The sequence below is a fragment of the Coregonus clupeaformis genome, chromosome 13 (assembly GCF_020615455.1).
Source record: "Coregonus clupeaformis isolate EN_2021a chromosome 13, ASM2061545v1, whole genome shotgun sequence".
Lineage (NCBI taxonomy): Eukaryota > Metazoa > Chordata > Actinopteri > Salmoniformes > Salmonidae > Coregonus > Coregonus clupeaformis.
The window spans coordinates 40,621,062-40,641,289 of NC_059204.1; the positions used below are offsets into that span (position 1 = coordinate 40,621,062).

The 20,228-nt window shown below is 43.8% G+C and overlaps 1 protein-coding gene and 1 long non-coding RNA gene across 2 annotated transcripts; both read left to right on the top strand.

The window, feature by feature from the left end:
• Nucleotides 1-2,578: 2,578 nt before the first annotated feature.
• Nucleotides 2,579-5,695, top strand: LOC121580219 (transmembrane protein 88-like). The gene is made up of 3 exons (XM_041895271.2): nt 2,579-3,112; nt 4,055-4,440; nt 4,602-5,695. The coding sequence occupies exons 2-3, from the start codon at nt 4,066-4,068 to the stop codon at nt 4,878-4,880; spliced, it is 654 nt and encodes a 217-aa protein (XP_041751205.2). The 5' UTR covers nt 2,579-3,112; nt 4,055-4,065; the 3' UTR covers nt 4,881-5,695.
• An 883-nt stretch (nt 5,696-6,578) lies between these two features.
• Nucleotides 6,579-17,224, top strand: LOC121580331. Its single transcript, XR_006003022.2, has 3 exons — nt 6,579-6,772; nt 13,631-13,740; nt 16,153-17,224. It is a non-coding gene; the product is annotated as an uncharacterized LOC121580331 (long non-coding RNA).
• The last annotated feature ends 3,004 nt before the right edge of the window (nt 17,225-20,228 follow it).

Sequence of the window (20,228 nt, forward strand, 5' to 3'; positions counted from 1 at the left end):
TTTGAGAAATGTTTGTCATTGAATTGGTTTACCGGTCTTGATAAGAAGCCTTGATAGTTTCACAGAGTAAGGTCTGATTTGGGTTTGAGCTGATAGAGTATCTTCAAGAAACATTTCTATGGAGGGATATTTATTTCATCCCTGTGATCTACCCACACTTAATCTCTGCTGATGGTAATGCCTAGCAGCATCCACCCATAATTTCTTCTGTCATATCAATACCCACTTCCTGCACTTTGCCTGCTTTAATACAGTACATCAACCAGAATCTCCTTCATTACACACGTGTTAGTGTTTGGATTACTGGTGACATTAGTGACTTGAATGGGTCTACTCCCAGTTACTAAGGAAGAAATAGAATGCCTCAAATATTGTTCATGATTTATCACTGTTTTGCCAATGTCCATTTTTTCCTTTGTTGGGGACATGGAAATAGAAAACCTTTAGTTTGAAGAGGATGCAGGGACAACTCATCCTAGACCTACGGATAGAGCAGCGGATATCCTGGTTCCTAAGACAGGAAGACTGGCCTTCCTCTAGCAACCCTATACCTCTCAACATACACAAAAGGCTGTATTATCACCTCTCTTTCATCTTCTCAGCCCCCTCCTTTATTCAATCGCTCCCTCTCACTCCAGATTCAACTCCTATCTGCCCACTGAAGAAATAAACAAACTTTCCCAGACTGCGATGACAAAAACTGGAAAAACATCCAATACTAATTTTCACTCTTTGAACTAAACCCCCACTGGTCTCTTATCAGTCTGGTGATCCTCTCCTTCTCCTGCCACATCACTCCATTCTACCCCAGCCACATTTCCTATTTGTTTTCTGAACCTGGTGTTCTGTTTTTCATCAAGGGGGCAAGTGCCAGACCCCTTTCCTTCTTGACCTTTAACACAACGTTAAAACAACTATGTCTTGTATGACCCAGGCAGCCACTGTGCCTACCTACCTTCTACACAGTTAATTTGTTCAGTTCTGTGTTCTGTCTTGGGGTCTGTATACTATAGTGCTATTAGAAGCTGTGTCTTATCTTTGTGCAGTCAGTGAGTTCCCTCCCCCATCATCTATATCTCACTCAATAGCAGATAGGAATGTATGGATCTGTCTTACGTAAGAAACCAGCAAAAGTGTATGCATGTTCTGAACATGTATAGCAAATGTCAAATAGACATGTACTGTATCGCATTATCTTGCAATGGAGACCATTTACAAAACTTTAACAGTTTATTCCATCTTATCACCATCTCACTAAATTACAAATTCTTTTTTTAAATGCTTAAATGTACTTCTTTCAGAAAGTTCCACTCTACTGTTTGTTCTCTTGTGTTTAGGATTTTATTATACACACATTTTCAATATTAGAATGCAGAAGTTAGTGGTTGTAGTAACTGCTGCAGAAGGTATTGGTTAGTGGTTGTAGTGACTTCAGCATAGGTTAGTGGTTGTAGTGACTTCAGCAGAAGGTAGTGGTTAGTGGTTGTAGTGACTTCAGCAGAAGGTAGTGGTTAGTGGTTGTAGTGGTTAGGGGTTGTAGTGACTTCAGCAGAAGGTAGTGGTTAGTGGTTGTAGTGACTTCAGCAGAAGGTAGTGGTTAGTGGTTGTAGTGACTTCAGCAGAAGGTAGTGGTTAGTGGTTGTAGTGACTTCAGCAGAGGTTAGTGGTTGTAGTGACTTCAGCAGAAGGTAGTGGTTAGTGGTTGTAGTGACTTCAGCAGAAGGTAGTGGTTAGTGGTTGTAGTGACTTCAGCAGAAGGTAGTGGTTAGGGGTTGTAGTAACTGCAGCAGAAGGTAGTGGTTAGTGGTTGTAGGGACTTCAGCAAAGGTAGTGGTTAGTGGTTGTAGTGACTTCAGCAGAAGGTATTGGTTAGTGGTTGTAGTGACTTCAGCAGAAGGTAGTGGTTAGTGGTTGTAGTGACTTCAGCAGAAGGTAGTGGTTAGTGGTTGTAGTGACTTCAGCAGAGGTTAGTGGTTGTAGTGACTTCAGCAGAAGGTAGTGGTTAGTGGTTGTAGTGACTTCAGCAGAAGGTAGTGGTTAGTGGTTGTAGTGACTTCAGCAGAAGGTAGTGGTTGTAGTGACTTCAGCAGAAGGTAGTGGTTAGTGGTTGTAGTGACTTCAGCAGAAGGTAGTGGTTAGTGGTTGTAGTGACTTCAGCAGAAGATAGTGGTTAGTGGTTGTAGTGACTTCAGCAGAAGGTAGTGGTTAGTGGTTGTAGTGACTTCAGCAGAAGATAGTGGTTAGTGGTTGTAGTGACTTCAGCAGAAGGTATTGTTTAGGGGTTGTAGTAACTGCAGCAGAAGGTAGTGGTTAGTGGTTGTAGTGACTTCAGCAAAGGTAGTGGTTAGTGGTTGTAGTGACTTCAGCAGAAGGTAGTGGTTAGTGGTTGTAGTAACTGCTGAAATTTGTCCCTCACCCCTGACTCCTAATATATCCAAATAAACACTCTCTCCCTCTCTGGAGTGACTGCCTTCCCATTCCTCCCCTCCCTACCCCCTCGCTCCCCACTGGGTGCAGGGGTTATCAGTGTAATCCCTCCTGTGTGCCCCCGCCCTTCCCAAATACCATCACCAACCCCTAACACACCCCAGCTGCCTCTCTGTACCCACCAGCACCACAGCAGCCACAGACACGCACCCAGCAGAGAGAAGACAGGCAGGAGACAGAGGGGAGACTCAGTGACTAACCAAACTGGAGTAAAAGTGAGGAAACGGCACGGCAGGAAATGAAGAGCCAGAGCCAAGCAGGAAAGCAACATTTGCCTTAATTTAGCACAAAGCAAAGGAGCAAGAGAGTCACACTGACTGAGGGCTGTGAGGACACAAAACATCTGCTGAATACCTGGAGTTTATCTCCTGAAACACCAGGATATAGCAGAGAACAACAAAGGTCTAAACCCTCATCATCAGGCTATAAACCTCCACCTGATCAATAGCATCACTCTGACCTCTGGATCTGGATGTTCATGTAGTGGAGACCTACCTCTTCTTCTCTCCACAAGCGTTCTCAGAGTGGGAAGACAGGTTAAAGAACGGAGTGTATTCTCATCGTCTCACTGCTGCTGTGAGAGGAGAGAGAGACAGATCCTCAGAACTACTCCACCAATCACACAGTGAGTAAACATATCTTTATGGTCATTATGTGTGTCCAGGGATGAAGGAGGGCCATGGAAACTAAAACTAAACATCCTAACAAAGATCATGGTCAACTCTCTTCCAGCTCATAGGGTTTATGCTGCTAGTGCATGTTTGGGTGTGATGAGACGTTTAGCATTTGGCATTGTATTACAGGACAGTTTAATAACTTTATTTGAAGGGTTTTAATCCACCCCGTTCATTGCCAGGTTCATATGGAGACTGAATGGAAAGGTAACTATTTAAATCCATGATCCCTTTTTCCCATGATGTTCTCAGAGAGGTCATACATGCTACCTTCATCTCAATACCAACAGTTCTAGTATCAGATTTGTGACCATGACACATGGCTGAGGTACCACCCCACTTCTAAAGACAACTGGAAAGTTGGGTGAAATATATGAAATAACATCCATTATAATTATCCGTTTTCAGAGTTGTTGACTGTTAAAATTTGTGGTAGAGGGTTTCTCAGAAGGGGGGGGGGGGTTCCTGGCTCATTGTTCTGAGTCTGTAGTCATCCAGGAGACTGGGGGTAGGGCCAAGGGGAGTCTATTTCCTCCTTCCCAGAGGTGCGTAGTTATCTGTGTTTACTTTCCGCACCTCTCACCACCGTACTTTAGGAAAATTAGCTACTCTCACTTTAATGGAGCGACGTTGAGGCTTTTTTCAATCTGTTATGTAAAAGCATGGGAATGCCAAACAGATTCCATTGTGTGCAGGGGATACATTATCAGGCTCCCAGTCTATGTAACTGCAACTGCTAAGGCACCCTAACAGAAGAATAGACCCGCCCAATACCACTTGGCCCATTACCAACTGCACTGCCACTAGTAATAATGAATATACCATTGTACTGTATGATATGCACATAAATAAATGAATTAATAAAACAACCCTAATCATTTTGTTTTCTGAAGACCAAGGGAGGATGAGTCTGTCGAGGAACGGGACCCTGGAGAAGGGCATCACCCAGCTGCATCACATTAACAATGGGGAACCTCTGTCATCACTGCCATCCCACCTCCAGCACACAGGCTCTGTGACCTCTGTGCCAAGATCACCCATGGGGGGGTCAGGAGTGGTGGTGCCACCCCCGTACTCAGTGGCGGGCAGCACGGCGGGGGGTACGGACGCCCCTCTGGAGCTGAGAGGCTCTCTGGACTGCTGGGCATGCTCAGTACTGGTGACGGCTCAGAACCTGATCATCGCACTTGTCAACGGCACACTGGCCAGCATCGTGTTCGGCACCATCTTGACCCCAGCACTGGTCATGGTAGTGTTTGGCTTCCTGTGTCACTCCACGGTAAGACTGCCATCCTGGAAGGAAGTCTGTGTGTCTCAGAGAGATAGAGACAGAGAGGAAAGAGTCAGAGACAGATGGGGAGAAAGAGCATGAGTCACGACCTGAGCATTGTAGTGTGACACATGATGAGTGGTTTTAATATCTGTGTATGTCGTCCCCAGGTGCAGCCCAATGGCACGTCCCTGTACTGTTCAGACCTTCTGGATGACGGTGGCTGTGTGGCCCTGTTGGTGGTGGGCTTTATCCTGGTCACCCCCCTCCTGGTCCTGGCTCTGGCTGCCTACTGCCGCCTGGCCCGCCACCTCCAACTGGGCCTCTGCTTCATCCCCTATAGCAGGGCCGTATACAAGAACTTACCTACCTCGCGCCACCGTGGAGGGGACTGCTGCGGCCAGCATGGGGCCACAGAGGGGGAGGGGAAAGGCAGTGTGTGGGTGTGAGTAGAGTAGATGTTGACCCAACCACTGATGCAGGGTCAGATAACATTTTCTTCCTCCTTATGGTTAAGGTTAGGATTGGGGGTCAAGTAATCTGATCCTAGATCTGTGGATAGGGGCAACTTCTACTTTGAGCAGGGAGAGGAAGAATGTGAAGGAATGGAGAAAGAAAACAGGGCATGAGGCTAGTAGGGAAAGTTGAGGTGTGGAGATTATGTTTATGGAGAACTTTCATATGTCTATAGGTCTGGAGGTGGTGTGGAGGTGGATCTTACAATACACTGGTTCTTTTATAGGTAGAGAGCAAAGGTGAAGCTGTAAAAACATAACTGTGCTGCATGAAGTACTATCAAATATCACTGTAACTCCGCTGTAATTCAATGTCACATTATTATGTATTTTTTAAAATATTCAATCAAGCTGTACTTTTATTACGTTATCCTTGTTTAGAATAAAATGTTTCCATCATATTGAAAAAGGTGCTTTGTGTTAAAGAAATAACGAAAAGGGAAGCAGGTTCTGTTGTCGACTGTCTGGCATGAAATGGCAACATCTCCCTCTAGTGGATCACAACATGTCCACTACCATTACATCACCTCACAAGCCTGTGGGTTACCAGGGCTACTATCATTCTGATGCCATTTGTCAGATGTCAAATATTGACTCTTTAATCCAAGTTTTAATGGAGTTTTAGTCACAAGTGCATCATATAAATGGTGTACAGAATCAATCAAAAAGCTTTTTATGACATAACTTCACTCAGTAACTGTAAGGGTTTGCTTGTATTCACTTGTCGGGCTTGAATAGAATGATGACATTCATAGAAAACTGTTGACAACCTATACTCATATTTTGTGGATAACAAAAACAGTTGTTATGCAGTAATAAATACAGTAACATGCCAAATTTGTTTTTTTAAGTAGGTTAAAACAGTCAACTTCTGTCATGTGTATATAATCATGGCCTGTTGTAATATAATTGAGAATAGTTGGAAAAAATACTTTGAGTATATTACAGGCTTTCTAATTGCCCATTATAGCAATAGAATAGTATATTTTTTTTTAAAGTGTATTAAAGCTATGCCAGTTTCATATAAACAACTACAAAATAACCTATTTTCTCCCTACCAGCTGTTGTGCTGTATGTCAGCTGTTTGAAAGTTCACTGCTCAGGGTCACCAAAGGTCAGCGTTGTTCTGCCTATCATTCAAAGTAGGTTACTCAGGAATGAGCAGGTAAGGACACTTTTCAGACATGATCAACTTTATGGTTGACTTTTGTGTTGGTTGCATTCTCTGGTGTCCTCTTGTGTTGATGATGGACAAGATAGTAATAGCATATGTTGACCTTTAATAAAAGCAATTCATTTTGTATCTTACAATGTGGGGGAACAATATTCCGAATAAAATGTTTTACATATTAGTGTAGGTAAACACATCATCTTGACTAACATTGCATCCCTTACCAATTGGATCACCATGCATGTCCTTGTTTTTAACAGTTCTTTACAAGAGAACATAGCAACACTTCACTGGAAATCTATTTACTGCCAATACTAAGTTGCCAACACACACATACACTGTGTGGGGACAGCGTCGGGGGAGGCATGTTTTGTTTTGTGGCCACGCATTGAGGGATTAGCTATTTAAAGACGCACAGTCGACAGTGGAAAATTTCCATGCCCTCGTTGTATCAATGAGAGAGTGACAGACGCTCTACCAGGGACAAGACAGGTTGCATTTACAGCATCAGTGGTCAGGGGAATGAGCTCTGAGTGCCTCGCGATATCAAACCAGAAGATCTGACATCAAAGAGCAAATGATACAATTATTAGGAGAACTCCAACCAAACCTACTCACTAATCAAGTTCATATCATTTGGATCTTTGATTTACAGGTGAGTTATAGACTATTCTATTCTTTTGGCTATTCAATAGCACCAAGACATCCAGGGATTTTTCGATGTTTTGTTTTCACATTTCAATTAGGTTGACATAACCTTTATACAGTTATTGATTGGCTGTAGGCTATGCCTACATTTAGCTATTGTGATTTTTTACATTTGAGGAATTGGGATTGAGAGGGAGTAAGAGGACAAAGTATCTTACTGAACCAATGCAGCAATTATATCAATATAATTTCTGGGTACCAATTAAATACCTTAGTGTAGTCTAATAGTTTTCCATTAAAATTGAAAAAATAGCTTTTTTAGCAAAAAACTATTTCTCAAGCAAGAATTTTGGTAGGACTGTTTGGGAGTGGTCTGAGTTGGGAGGGGGAAACTGAAAACAACCTGTTATTGACAGAGAGGTTTGGAAAGCTTTTTGTAATTGGTCTATTAACAAATGTACAAAACTCCTGCCCATGCAAACCTGCTGATTAGACGGTCCTGTGTAGATTGCATTTTCAACCAAAAACTGCCAGGAAATCAAACAGTGATCAAATTTGTTCAGACTTTTACAATGTTAGTTTCATCAGCTGTTGTACAATATGATACAAAACAAAGGAGAAACATAATTTTGACTGCACTGGGACTTGCTATTGTAATTCAGAATTATTTCTCTTACATGATTTCTTAATTTGCATATAGCCCAGGCCTACTTTATACATGAGCTATTTTGTGCATAACAACACACAGAATTTCTCATTTTAAGATCAGAATTTAGAAAATAAAATGCATTCATTAAATTCTGCATTGAATTCCATTATGGGATACTGAGAGATCTGTTTGCCTTGCTCTGTTGATTTCTGCGTGAATTGCTCTAGTTTCAATGGCAACAACAGATTATCCGACTGCCAGTTTATGTAACGGTCTTTTCAGAGAACGCAGTGTATCAATAGCCTACTGTAGCTTACCGGTTGACCGCAACAGGTCTGGCATGCGAACAAGTGTAGCACCCTCTGGACAGCACCTTTATACAGTAGGCAAAGTAAGTGCACTTGCCCTGTAAACTTAAGGTTACTGAGCTCTCCACTTTTTGCTACATTGGTGGCAGCAGCCCCCGGCCTTGTTGTGCACCATTGGGGTTTTCCTGCAGGCCTGCCTCACAAAAGAGTAGCCTACAGTGTATTGTCCCTGCACAGAGGTTAAGTCTGCGCCCCCTACATTTCTACACTTGTATCAGGTAGCACTATGTGAAATCATTGATATGGAACCTCACATTATTTCAGAATTGAGGGCACAAACTGAAATGGACCTAGGAAAACACACACACGCAATAACAGCTTAGTTGGGCATGTGGGGATCACCATGTTTGGGCTTGCCTTGACCTGTACTGTAAAGGAGAGAGATCTGAGATGAGATCAGCTTGTTGGCAGTGTTTTCCCTTGTTCTCACAATTCCCTGAAGAAACACGCTAAGCCTCCTGGGATTTGCTGCTCACCATAATTTAAGGTTACTTTCGTAACCCTGGTTCTCTGATAATATTAGTGGACTGCGAGTTTGCAGCCTGCTGCTTCGCTGGTCGCTCAGTTAGCACTGGCACTAGCGAACTGCCCTCTCTCTGCTGCGGAGTCTTGGCTCATAGATGGGGAGATCGAGTTGCCACAGTACCCGAATCTGTGGGCAGGTGGTGGCAAGGCTAGCCTTGACACAGTAGCTTACCTGGTTTTTGAGTCTTTTGGACCGGTTAAGTAAATAAGCACAAAAACAACTGAATGTTATGTGAACTATGCAAAAGAGCTAAGCTAGCGGTATGCTAGCTGAGGTATGCCACGTGAGCGTTTCGCCAAGCCTAAGTTAGCAGTGGTACAGCCAGCCTTGCCGCGTTAGCTAGCCTGCTTAAGGCTGACTCATGGACCGGATCACCGCATGGTAGGACTGGTTCAGTTCATAGGCACAAAGCAACTTAATGCTAGGTGAACTAAATACGAGAGCTAAGCTAGCAGTCGCTAGACGGTGATTGGTTAGCTAGCTAGTGTTCGCCGTGAAGGCTAGTAGTGTAGCTTAAGCTAGCACGGGCCGGTACTTGGTAAAACTTCATAAAACTTGCAGGACACGTTCAAGAGCTGCCTGAGCATGTTTGTTTCTCAAGGGTACGGAGGCGTATAATAACAGCGTGAGAAAAGTATTGCTAACCAGGTTATGTGTGTGCTAGGCGATGCTTAGCCGTGAGGCTTTTGTGTAAGCTAGCTAGTGTTCACCCAGTGGACTAATAGCCTAGCTATAGCTAGCACTGCATTAGCCGAGGAAAACCGTGTGAATAGCGTTGTTTCTTCAGTCTTGAGAGTCTCTTTTCACCATAGCACGGTGAGGTGTAACCGGTCAGTTTAGTCAATGAAACGAGTGAACATTAGATGTACTAAACGGGAGAACAAGCTGGCAATTCCTCTGTAGGTGGAAGAGCCAGTAGCAGCTGGCTTCCCAGCATCATCGAGCCACCAGCACAAGATCGAGGGGGTTTAAGTGTCTGCCTCAGGCGGGGTAGCAGTGGCCATAATTTATTAAACCGAGAAGTCAGGTTGGGCTGTGGTCAAGCCACTGTTACCCTTCCTGTGTCCCTAATTCATAGAAAAAGGCCTGCTAACCCAGTATGGCTGCTGTGAATTAGCCTTGACAGGTGTGAGCTAGCTTATTAGATGGCTCACGGCTAATGGCTAGCTGAAATGAGCACTGTGTATAAACGCTATAGCCGTGGTGGGCTAGTGTAGGCATTAGGTTGTTATAGCTAGTACAGTGCTAGCCGAAGGGAACCGTGTGGGTATTCGTCTTCGGGTAGAAAATCTCCCACGACCGTAATGCAGAGAGGCTAAACCGGTCAGTCTAGTCAACAAAAACTAGTGAACGTAGGTTGTACTACACGAGGGAGCTGGCAATGCTACTGTCTGGGCTAGCCAGCAGACCTGACCCGCTTCCGTACAGCTGCACTAGGGTCGGACAGGCTTCCTGTGTAGATTAAGACACTGCTACTCACAGAATGTTTCAGAGATATCAAGTTATGGTATTGCATGCATTTCATCAAATGCTCACAGTCAAACAACCAGTAATACTGCACACCTGTGGTTCTTTTCCTGTGTTTCCTGTAGCTCAGTTGGTTGAGCATGGTGTTTGCAATGCCAGGGTTGTGGGTTCGATTCCCACGGGGGGCCAGTATGAAAAATGTATGCACTCACTAACTGTAAGTCGCTCTGGATAAGAGCGTCTGCTAAATGACGTAAATGTTTTGTCAGGACTGCAGTGAATCGCATCATGGTACAAATGGAATCCGACCGAGGCCACACTTTTTGAGCGAACCACAGTGCATTGTTTAGTGCGCTCCCGAGTGCGGCTAGAGTGTTCACACCAGTCCAAACTAACCGAGGTAAGGGGGAAAATGCACCATAGTTAGGAAAAAACGCTCCAAATCAATTTGTTGTGAAGGCCCCATTAGAGTAGAAAAATAATTATACTTGAAGCTGAAACTTTCCTTTCCGTCAGTTCTTCAACACAGGGACAAGAGCTAAGGTCCTACCTTCGGGAGCGTTAACCTTGTGTTTGCCTGAGAACAGTTAAGTTGGAAAACAGGGATCAAGTCATGCTGAGGAGAGCTTCAGGAGATTAGTGATCTTCCGCTAGGAAGAGAGGCGAGAAGTACAAGAGTACGAGGAAGTGGTACCTTATAAAGGTCTCCGACAGACTTTGTGTGATTGGTTCTTGCTAGTAGTCATCTGCCTGGAGCAAATCCCATTGTGATACATCAAAATGAGTATTTGAAAGCGAACACCCATTGAGAAACACTGACCTGAACAGACCTGAAGCTTAGGAAACAAACTAACTTTACCAGTGGAAATCAACTTTCATAAGAGGATGACTAGAGTTCATATGCTCTATGACATTGACTTCTTACTGTCACAACATAGTTGGATAATGTAAACAGAAACGTATGCGGCTGTATAAGTAGGCACTGGATTATGTCTGTTAGATGGGACTTTTTGGGCCCGTGGTTCCGGCACACAGCCAGACAGAGATTTGGTGCACAGTCTCTATGTAAATTTCCACTGGGCAAAAACTGGTTGAATCAACGTTGTTTGTACGTAATTTCAACAACAAAAAATCTATGTGATGGAAAACTGATTGGATTTGCAAAAAGTCATCAACGTAAGGGAATGTCGTCTTTTTGTCACTCAACATTTAACCTAATGTCACGCCCTGGCTCTGGGGACTCTTAAATGTTGAGCCAGGGTGTGGATTTTTCTATGTTTAGTTTTTCTATGTTTAGTTTTTCTATGTTTTCGTTCTAGATCGTTTTGATCTATGTTGGCCGGGGTGGTTCCCAATCAGAGGCAGCTGTAGCTCGTTGTCTCTGATTGGGGACCATATTTCGGCAGCCTGTTTTGCACTAGTCTTTGTGGGATCTTGTTCCGTTTGGTTTGTTGTGTATAACCTAGGACTTCACGTATCGTTTGTTTGTTGTTTTTGTTCGTGTAAGTACAATTAAAGTATGTACGCTTATCACGCTGCGCCTTGGTTCCACGAGTCATCAGTCAACGTTCGTGACAGAAGATCCCACCATAAGAGGACCAAGCAGCGTGCCCAGGAGGAGAAGATGGCGATGTCGCAGGTGGGCAAATGGTGGTCTTGGGAGGAGATCTTCACGGGCAAAGGGCCATGGGCAAAGGTGAATGCCCAGGCAGGAGAGGAGACTGTGGAGGCGCGCTACAGAGAGGAGCAGCGGCAACGCAGAGGGTACCGGCCGAGGAGGAAGCCCGAGAGACAGCCCCAATTAATTTTTTGGAGGGGGCTAAAAGGGTTGTTGGCGGAGCCTAGAGGTAGAGCAGAGCCAACTCCCCGTACTCAGGCTAGGAAGCGTGAGACTGGGCAGGCTCCGTGTTATGCGGAGCCACGTACTGTGCCGCGAGTGTTCCGGCACAGTCCTGTACGTCCTGTGCTAGCACCACGCACGTGTCGTGCAAAGATGGGCATTCAGCCAGGACGGGGTGTGCCGGCTCAACGCTCGTGGTCTCCAGTACGCCTCCTCGGCCCCGTATATCCTGCACCAGTGCCACGTGCTGTAGCGCCAGTACAAGTGCACAGCCCTGTGCGTCCTGTGCTGATGCCTCACACATATTGTGTGGAAATAGGCATTCAGCCAGGACGGGTTGTGTCAGCTCTCCGCTCCAGACCTCCAGTCCGCCTCCACAGTCCGGTCCGGCCTGTTCCTGCTCCCCGCACCAAGCCAGTGGTGCGCGTCGCCAGCCCGGTCCGGCCTGTTCCTGTCCCTCGCACCAAGCCAGTGGTGCGCGTCGCCAGCCCAGTCCGGCCTGTTCCTGTCCCTCGCACCAAGCCAGTGGTGCGCGTCGTCAGCCCAGTCCGGCCCGTTCCTGCTCCCCGCACCAAGCCAGTGGTGCGCGTCGTCAGCCCGGTCCGGCCCGTTCCTGCTCCCCGCACCAAGCCAGTGGTGCGCGTTGTCAGCCCGGTCCGGCCCGTTCCTGCTCCCCGCACCAAGCCAGTGGTGCGTGTGTCCAGTCCGGCACAGCCCGTGCCTGTTCCACCGGTGCCTGGTCCGGCACCGGTCAGCTGCTCCACTCCGGAGCCAGAGCAATCCGCTCCACCGGTGTCCAGTCCAGCTCTGGCCAGCGGGACCAGATCAGGGGCGCAACGGGGGGGTGGAGAGAGAGTGGTGGTCACGCCCGGAGCCGGATCCGCCTCCGAGGCGGAATGCCCACCCGGCCCCTACCCTCTTGTGTTTGTGTGGCGCGGTCGCAGTCCGCGCCTTTGGGGGGGGGGGGGTACTGTCACGCCCTGGCTCTGGGGACTCTTAAATGTTGAGCCAGGGTGTGGATTTTTCTATGTTTAGTTTTTCTATGTTTTCGTTCTAGATCGTTTTGATCTATGTTGGCCGGGGTGGTTCCCAATCAGAGGCAGCTGTAGCTCGTTGTCTCTGATTGGGGACCATATTTAGGCAGCCTGTTTTGCACTAGTCTTTGTGGGATCTTGTTCCGTTTGGTTTGTTGTGTATAACCTAGGACTTCACGTATCGTTTGTTTGTTGTTTTTGTTCGTGTAAGTACAATTAAAGTATGTACGCTTATCACGCTGCGCCTTGGTTCCACGAGTCATCAGTCAACGTTCGTGACACCTAAATCCAATGACATGCATAGCCGCGGGAAGTAGAGGTGCTGAGGGTGCTGCAGCACCCCCCGAAAAATGAGAATACATTTTTTAAAATTAATAACGTTTTTTCTTTGGTTGAAGAAATGTTTTTTTTCTCGCAAAAGTAGTGCACTGAGCCTTTAATAGTCCTGTATTAGCGGACCGATATAGCCATTGAATTCACGTTAGTTGATAACTCAACCAAATGTAAATCAAAACTAGATGTTGAACTGAGGTCTGTGCCCAGTGGGTTACTTCATTTAAAAGCTCCCTTTGATTAATTGCCTGTTTGTAAGCTATTCGATCTTCTGTCATTGCTGGAAGTAACAATTTAAATGTTTCACGGCCTCCAGGGTCCCAAATATTAAGGACAAGGAAGAAAATATCCTAAAGCTATCATTTTCTCTCGGAAAAGCTATCAAGATTTTATTATGATAGTCCAACAACCAAACCAGAATGACACATTTAGGGCAAGTTTGGAGTGTCAATTTTGCTGGTGCAATTCACAAGAGGGATGAGTAGCTCTTACGTTCCCTGAACAAGGCTCATTATTAATTTGTAAGAGACAGAGTACACAATGCAATATGGTTGTTCAAGTTTTCTCTGTTTTCAGGTTTTGAAAGGTATAGAGTACCCAGTGCTAATGCTTCTTTTAAATAACAAAATCCTTGTTCTCTCTTTTCAGACTGGCTCCTCTAGCTGCTGCACCCATGGGTGTGAAGGTTCTCCAGTGTTTTCCCTGGTACAGGAGGTGTAAAGACAGGGGCAAGGGCAGACACTGCCCCCCTAAAGCGGGTAACAACACTAGCTACAGTTTTTTTCAGGAGTGGGATGCCTGTTTGTTTAGATTTTTTCATAGAGGCACTATTTGCAAAGAGCAGAACACTGTGTTCATTAAAAGTGGAACTGACAGCATTTTAACTAATTTGCAGATATGAAACAAACAGACAATCATAATATCAGTCAAAAATATCAAATTCCCAGGTTATGCTACAAAACCAACTTTATAAGAGGTTTTAAAAATAGGTTATATTTAACTCAAAGTTCCATGACGTACAGAAAGGCATAGTTCAATGCATGATTCATATAATTCACCAATACATTTCTTGGTAGTCCAAAAAATATTGCTAGCAGGTTGTAAATCACAGCTGGCCTGGTAAATTGTTTGTTGCCGCCACCCATTCAAGATGCACTGTTTCATTTCAATGACTCAATATTTTGGACAAAAACGGACAAGCTGCAGAAGGACGAACAGGTTACTATTCCCCATCGTTTATCAGTACAATTTTGACGGCCAACTAGCTGAAAAAGTTTGAGGGTTTATCTAATGTTCCCTCAATAGATTTTAGCTCATCTTGCTCTGGCTAGCATTAGTTGTTGAGCTTGTTGTTGTTGCTGTCCATAACTGAAGGGGAGACTACTTTTCATGGTTGTTTGATCAATAGGAACGTAAAGTTCCCAAATGTAAGAGTCCTCCCGTGGTATTTACATATTTGCAGAAATCCATTCAGATGTATTTTGTGGCTTTTGGCGAATGCGTTCGAGTGATCTAAAGTTGCGCTGTTGCTACTGCCTGTAAACACACAGTTCAGTTCGAAGTGAATGATGGCAGGCCCTTGTGGCAAATGGCTTATTTGCACAAAGGCTTATTTGCATAAAGGCCTACTGTAACTCCTATTGGTTATGGCTCACCGGTCTGCGTAGACTTATTAGGTTTAATTTCTGCAGTGTCTATTAATTGTCCAAATGCATGGTCGCTTTCTCACTCTATATTGATATAGAATGTTCACAAATGCCTTACTCTACATCATTCCCAAATATTCTATGAATTTATAAAAAGGTATTTGTATTTATTATGGATCCCCATTAGCTGAGCTACTCTTCCTGGGGTCCAGCTAAATTAAGGCAGTTATACAATTTTAAAAACATTACAATACATTCACAACAGATTTCACAACACATTAAGTGTGTGCCCTCAGGCCCTTACTCTACTACCACATATCTACAATACAAAATCTATGTGTACGTGTGTATCTTATCGTGTGTGTGTTGCTTCACAGTCCCCGCTGTTCCATAAGGTGTATTTTTATCTGTTTTTTAAATCCAATTTTACTGCTTGCATGAGTTACTTGATGTGGAATAGAGTTCCATTTAGTCATGGCTCTATGTAGTACTGTGCGCCTCCCATAGTCTGTTCTGGACTTGGGGACTGTGAAGAGACCTCTGGTGGCATGTCTTGTGGGGTATGCATTGGTGTCCGAGCTGTATGCCAGTAGTCCAAACAGACAGCATGGTGCATTCAACATGTCAATACCACTAACAAATACAAGTAGTGATGAAGTAATTCTCTCCTCCACTTTGAGCCAGCAGAGAGATTGACATGCATATTATTAATGTTAGCTCTCTGTGTACATCCGAGGGCCAGCCGTGCTGCCCTGATCTGAGCCAATTGCAATTTTCCTAAGTCCATCTTTGTGGCACCTGACCACACGACTGAACAGTAGTCCAGGTGCGACAAAACTAGGGCCTGTAGGACCTGCCTTGTTGATAGTGCTGTTAAGAAGGCAGAACAATGCTTTATTATGGACAGACTTCTTCCCATCTTAGCTACTGTTATATCAATATGTTTTGACCATGACAGTTTACAATCCAGGGTTACTCCAAGCAGTTTAGTCACCTCAACTTGCTCAATTTCCACATTATTAATTACAAGATTTAGTTAAGGTTTAGGGTTTAGTGAATGATTTGTCCCAATTACAATGCTTTTAGTTTTTGAAATATTTAGGACTAACTTGTTCCTTGCCACCCATTCTGAAACTAACTGTAGCTCTTTGTTAAATGTTGCAGTCATTTTAGTCGCTGTAGTAGCTGGCATGTATAGTGTTGAGTCATCTGCATACATAGACCCACTGGCTTTAGTCAAAACCAGTGGCATGTCATTAATAAAGATTGAAAAAAAGTATTCTTCCTGGGGGTGTATATGAACAGATTTTAATAAGATTTCATGGTGCTAAAATGCTGTCAGTTCCACTTTAAGGCTATTTACAAATTACTTGGAATATAATGTTGGACTGACAACCCTTTGACAGTTCATCAATATCAATAGTAGTACAGTATGGGAATGTGACTTCCCAAGAGAGATTCATGTCAGTATTAATGTAATCTTAATGGGGTTTTAATCCTCTCATCTCTCCTTTTCCTGTTTAGTTCCATGCATTGAGACGGAGCCCCAGTTTGCCCCGACAACCTATGCCAGTGATGGTGCTGGAGGTGGAGTTGTCTACTTTTCCCACAAGGCAAGAGTGGCCTACAGACATCAGATGGAAGGCAACGTTATAGATACCACCTACTGACCCCCAGCCTCAGCCTCCAGCCCCTGCTGCAGAAACACCCCTCAAAGATTGTCTGCTCAGAATCCTCTGTCTCACAACAGACTATATCCCAGTTCTTCAATGATCTTGTTTGTAGATGAGGTGCTCAGTTCATCTCAATGTTAGAGGTAGTTGCTTGACTGAAGATGGAGGCTGAGTAGCACTTTTGAGAACTGTCTGATAGACATAAGAACATTTTTGACAGAATTGGGAGAAAACACTTTTGTAGATAAGGGTAAAGAAACGTTGTTTACACTAAAGTGCATTCTTCTTGTTTTATCATTTGTCACTTTATTTATTGTTCTAGGGTCAATGTTGAGTATTTATTGTTCTAGGGTCAACATTGTGTATTTATTGTTCTAGGGTCAATGTTTTGCATCTAAATGACGTTTTGTAGTGGTCCATTTGCTGTAAAATCCCATCTAGCAACTGATGTTGTAGACTAGCCATAACTACTACACGGCTATACGATGAATGTTATAATTGTACAACTGTCAATTATTTGTCACTTTATATTCTATTTGTGTTGTTTCTATGAAATAATCAACAAGACTAATGTTACATTACTAATAATGTAACAAGTCTATTTTAAAATAGTGTTGAATAGCTGCAAATTAATTGTCTTGCAGTTTGATTATGTAACCTTTCTACAGTGTCAGTCTAGTTCGGTCCATGTTCACTGTTATCCTATCACAGCCTTTGAATAGTTTTATGAGTAAGACTGTATTTTGGTAACATTGGAATGTACTCAACAAGCAGGCCTTCATGAGTAAGGGATCATCACCGAGGGGCTATGCGTTCTATGGACAATAATGAACAACATGGAAGGTGTGTTCCAAGACGCGCTAGCAGAGTGGAACTAACCTTCCACGGAGTTGCATTATTTTCCAGAGAACACAGAGCCCTGAGTTGATTATCCCTTTTATACCATGGCTATAATTTAACACATTCGCCACTAGAAATGTGTTCATTATCCACTGAAGTAGCTAGCAAGTTTATTAGATAGCTACAGTAGTTGCCTTGGTAACCAAACAAACAGACTTGCTGGTTTAGCTAACCATCAGCTTGCTATTATGAAAATCGAATTCAACAATTCCAATAGTGTTTTCAATTCGACTTTTGCTTTCAAAAGCAGCTCAAACATAGAACATGTAAGAATTAACTATAGCCATTGAATTCTACTATGCTGATATACCGTGCGTTAAAGGGAATTATACAACGGGGTGGGTCGAATCCTGGACGCTGATCAGTTAAAACCGCATTCCAGCCAGTGTCTATTAACCGCATTTCAGCCCGTGTCTATTCCACAAGTTACCACAGCTAAAGCTATGATGTTGAAATGCCTATTTACTCTGTTCCATCTTACTGTGCAATCCACTGTCTCATCAGCCCAGCCAGACAATTTATAAACTTGATCTCCACTGTAAAAAGCATCTCCCATTTCTTTAAGACTAGCAATTGGTTTTCAATAGCGGAGATTTGTATAAAACTTGGTCTGTCTCTGACATTTGCAACATTGTTTCAATATTGAAATTCGATCTCCAGCTGTCCCATAGTAATTAATATGTAGGGGTCGGGAGTCGGGACGAGACAGATGGGCAGCTTTCCTCAGCCAGTCGAAATCATGAATCAGCTTCATTTTTATGGACATGTACAAAGTAATTTCAATAGAAAACAGATCAAACTAAACAAATGCAGCTAGTTTGCAGTCTTTCCAGCTTCAGTTTGAAGTGATTGTGTTAGTTGTGTTGTTGGCTAGCTCCTCTGAACAACAGTGTTTTGACGAGAGCGCACATGTTCTATGCCAGGTGAAATCGCGCATCATTAGCTAATTCTTATGCATGTATCCAAATAAATGTCACTAGAAAACAGCTTAAACAAATGCAGCTACTTTGAAGATTAACACTTAGTGACATGACTAAACTGGAGGGAGCTTAATTTGACTGTGTAAAGCGCACACAGACACGTTTTAGATACGAGAGAGGGCAAAGGGTTATGTAATGCGTGTCAGAGATAGAGGTGAGAAGAAAGAGAGGAGATCTTGGTTACTTCCCTGGATACAGTAAAACTATAGGTACACATAGTAATTGGCACACACATAACATGGTATGTATCAAACCTTTTCAGGTAAGCATACATTCAGTATATTTGGTAACTCATCAATACTAACATGAAGCAGGTGTCCTAATGCTACATACACTATGAGGACACCCCTTCAAAAAAGGTCTATAAAATCGAGCACACAGCCATGCAATCTTCATAGACAAACATTGTCAGTAGAATGGCCCGTAATGAAGAGCTCAGTGACTTTCAACATGGCACCGTCATAGGATGCCACCTTTCCAACAAGGCAGTTCGTCAAATTTCTGCCCTGCTAGAGCTGCCCCGGTCAACTGTAAGTGCTGTTATGTGAAGTGGACACGTCTAGGAGCAACAACGGCTCAGCAGCGAAGTGGTAGGCCACACAAACTCACAGAACAGGATCACAGAGTGCTGAAGCACGTAGCGTGTAAAAATCGTCTGTCCTCGACTACAACACTCACTACCGAGTTCCAAACTGCCTCTGGAAGCAATGTCAGCCCAAGAACTGTTAGTTGAGCGCTTCATAAAATGGGTTTCCATGGCCGAGTAGCCACACACAAGCCTAAGATCACCATGCGCAATGCCAAGCGTCGGCTGGAGTGGTGTAAAGCTTGCCGCCATTGGAGCAGTGGAAACGTGTTCTCTGGAGTGATGAATCACACTTCACCATCTGGCAGTTCGACGGACGAATCTGGATTTGGCGGATGCCTGGAGAACGCTACCTGCCTGAATGCATAGTGCCAACTGTAAAGTTTGGTGGAGGAGGAATAATGGTCTGGGGCTGTTTTTCATGGTTCGGGCTAGGCCCCTTAGTTCCAGTGAAGGGAAATCTTAACGCTACAGGAAACAATGACGTTCTAGACGATTCTGTGCTTCCAACTTTGTGGCAAGAGTTTGGGGAAGGCCCTTTCCTGTTTCAGCATGACAATGCCCCTGTGCACAAAGCGAGGTCCATACAGAAATGGTTTGTCAAGATCCGTGTGGAAGAACTTGACTGGCCTGCACAGAGCCCTGTCCTCAACCCTATCGAACACCTTTGGGATTAATTGGAACGCCGAATGAGCCAGGCCTAATCGCCAAACATCAGGGGGGGGACAAACTCCATATTAATGGCAATAATTTTGGAATTAGATATTCGAAGAGCAGGTGTCCACATACTTTTGGCCATGTAGTGTATCTTAACAAACATGGAGATCAAATCACTTTCTGATCCACTTGCCTGTTTTATACGTTTACCTGTTTCATAATCATGGCAGATTAAAACAATAACTGGTCAACCCAATTGCAAATGTGAACCATCTCAAGTGTGGTTATAACAGTTCTAATGTGTGCAACGTTATTATGCAGACATTATATTAACACACATTATCATAGCATTATGTTGGCAGTATACCTGCAGCCTTGGATAATATGACTGGACTCCTTGGTTTCTAATAGCATAGCTCTACTTTGGCAATTCACATCATTCTGAGTCGTGACTTTCAACTGAAATGACAAAGCACAAAAATTACAACGGACTTTGGTCACATGGTGGCACTGTTGCATCAGAAAAATGTTCTAAGCAGTTCCCTATAGAGTCCAATATGGCGACTCCAACCCTAGTAGACAATACCAAATAAGCATCACTCTGGAAATCTCTATGCATATGATCTTATCTTCATTTAAATGACTGTTCATGTGTAGGATCTTAATTTGTGCCAGTCTCCAACAGCAGGAAAATAATCCTGCAGCAATAGGAAATGTTAATTATTATGTGGATTGTAATTAATGGACATTTTTTAGCGGATGATACATTTTTCGTAAGGTAAAATTACATTTTAGTCATTTAGC